Source organism: Octopus bimaculoides, chromosome 22 (assembly GCF_001194135.2).
Source record: "Octopus bimaculoides isolate UCB-OBI-ISO-001 chromosome 22, ASM119413v2, whole genome shotgun sequence".
Taxonomy (NCBI): domain Eukaryota; kingdom Metazoa; phylum Mollusca; class Cephalopoda; order Octopoda; family Octopodidae; genus Octopus; species Octopus bimaculoides.
In genome coordinates, this window is record NC_069002.1 from 4,888,926 (window position 1) to 4,890,850 (window position 1,925).

The 1,925-nt window shown below is 35.5% G+C and overlaps 1 protein-coding gene across 1 annotated transcript in view; it reads left to right on the forward strand.

Annotated features, from left to right (window-relative positions):
* The first annotated feature begins 933 nt into the window (after positions 1-933).
* The window catches only part of LOC106874159 (serine/threonine-protein phosphatase 2A 55 kDa regulatory subunit B alpha isoform), a 66,122-nt gene continuing 65,130 nt past the window's right edge, over positions 934-1,925 (forward strand). The window contains exon 1 of the mRNA XM_052975640.1: positions 934-1,397. Within this exon, the coding sequence (XP_052831600.1) occupies positions 1,334-1,397 (64 nt within the window). The 5' untranslated portion in view covers positions 934-1,333. The remainder of the gene's footprint in view (positions 1,398-1,925) is intronic.

Sequence of the window (1,925 nt, forward strand, 5' to 3'; positions counted from 1 at the left end):
TCTCTTCATTTTTCGTTCCCCCAAATTTGTACATAAAATGTCTTAGCATCATTTGTAATTAAAATCCGAATCACCTATTTCTCATGTTTTTGTATATGTTTTAAAACACATTATTACTTCGTCTAAAATTTACCATTAATATATTTTAGCATTAAGACGGCGATGTGGCAGAATTGTTATCATGCCGGGCGAAATGCTTAGCGGTATTTCGTCTGTCTTCGTGTTCTGAGTTCAAATTTCGCCGAAGTCGACTTTACCGTTCATCCTTTCGGGGTCAATATGCATTGGGGTCGATGTAATCGACTTACTCCTCCCCCGAAATTGCTGGCGTTGTGCTAAAATTTGAAATCAATATGTTTCATCAATAATTTTAGACGTAGGCTAGCTGTGTGGTCAAGAAGTTTGATTTCGAACTACATGGTTCCGGGTTCAGTTCCAGAGTATGTTTTTTGGGCAAGTGCCTTCTTCTCGGGCCGACCAAATCCTTGTGAGTAGGTTTGGTTGACGGAAAGTGTGTGTGTGTCTTTGTTTACGTCTCGGTGTTGGTTTGTTTATATCCTGTAACTTAGCGGCTCGGCAACAAGAATAAGTACCAGCCTTAAAAAGAAATAAGTTTGTGGTCGATTTGTTCGACAAATGCTTCAAGGCGATGCCCCAGCATGGCCGCAATCCAATACCTGAAACATGTAAAAGACATAAGATACGTTTCGAAATACAATGTTACTTTCAGAGCAAACAGCCATTATTATATTTCAGTTTTATTCTTATTTACAAAACACAAAGAAAAAAATCGCTTAACATAAACGGAAAAAGTCGAACACAAAACAATAAAAACAAAAAAGAAACAATGGAACTCTTTCAATGTGACAAGACAATGGAAATAATTTCCTAAACAACGTCTGCTCCCTTATTACAACACGTGACTACCAAAGACAGAGAAAGACAATGTGGAAGACGGTGTTAATTTTTACACAACATTTTAAACCAGTTAACGACGTTAATTATTAGTTTTATAAGAAGTATTTCATTTATTGAGTTTCAGTAACACAGACATACATTTTATATATTCTCTTATGTTTGTTCGAGCCGTGTTTTAAGTAAAAGCATAGAAATTAATGCATCGAAGTCTGTCGTTCATGTCTCGTTTACCTCCCTTACACATAACGAACGCTCCCTTCAACGTCCGCTTCATTTCACTTCCTGTTCAATGACATTTTTTTATTAAAGGAGCGTTTATCGCCTCTTTGTTTATTAATCAGAAAATCCTCGAGTTTACAGTTGTAGAAGTGTCAATCGTCGCACACATTTAACATTTGTAAACCACTAATTAATAATGATATGGGACTACCGTCTGAGGTCCTCTACACGTAACAACCAGATGAAAACTGCAGAAAATGGTAGGGAGTGTTCCTTTCCTTAAATTTCACATTCTCTCCTCACTATCAACGACCTCTTTGTTCATTGGTCTATCAATGTTCTTTTGTTTATCTCTTTATTTTTTATCATCACAATTGTTCTCCTCGTTAACTTATGTTATTTGTGACAGTGGTTAATTATAAACCTTAACGTCACTCTTACATGGTGCGTGACTTTAATTGTCTCCCTTTAACCGCTTCTAAACCTCTTAAACTCGGACAATCACCGCTCCCTTGGTCAGCAAGTTGCGCGCTTAAAATTAAAACTCTTGCAAATATCATCGACTTTTTAACTTTTTTTTTTTTTTAAATGTCATTCCAGCCATCAAATAAACCCTGTGTAAGACTTACAGTAGTTTTAAATCCGTATTCTAAACTAAACTGATCGATCGAAATACGCAACGGGTTTAAATGTTGTCAAAGTTTAAAAAACATATACTATGAAAAATTTATTGAACGAAAATCCTTTAAAACTCTTTTTCCATTTACATTATTTCTCTCTCTCTATTC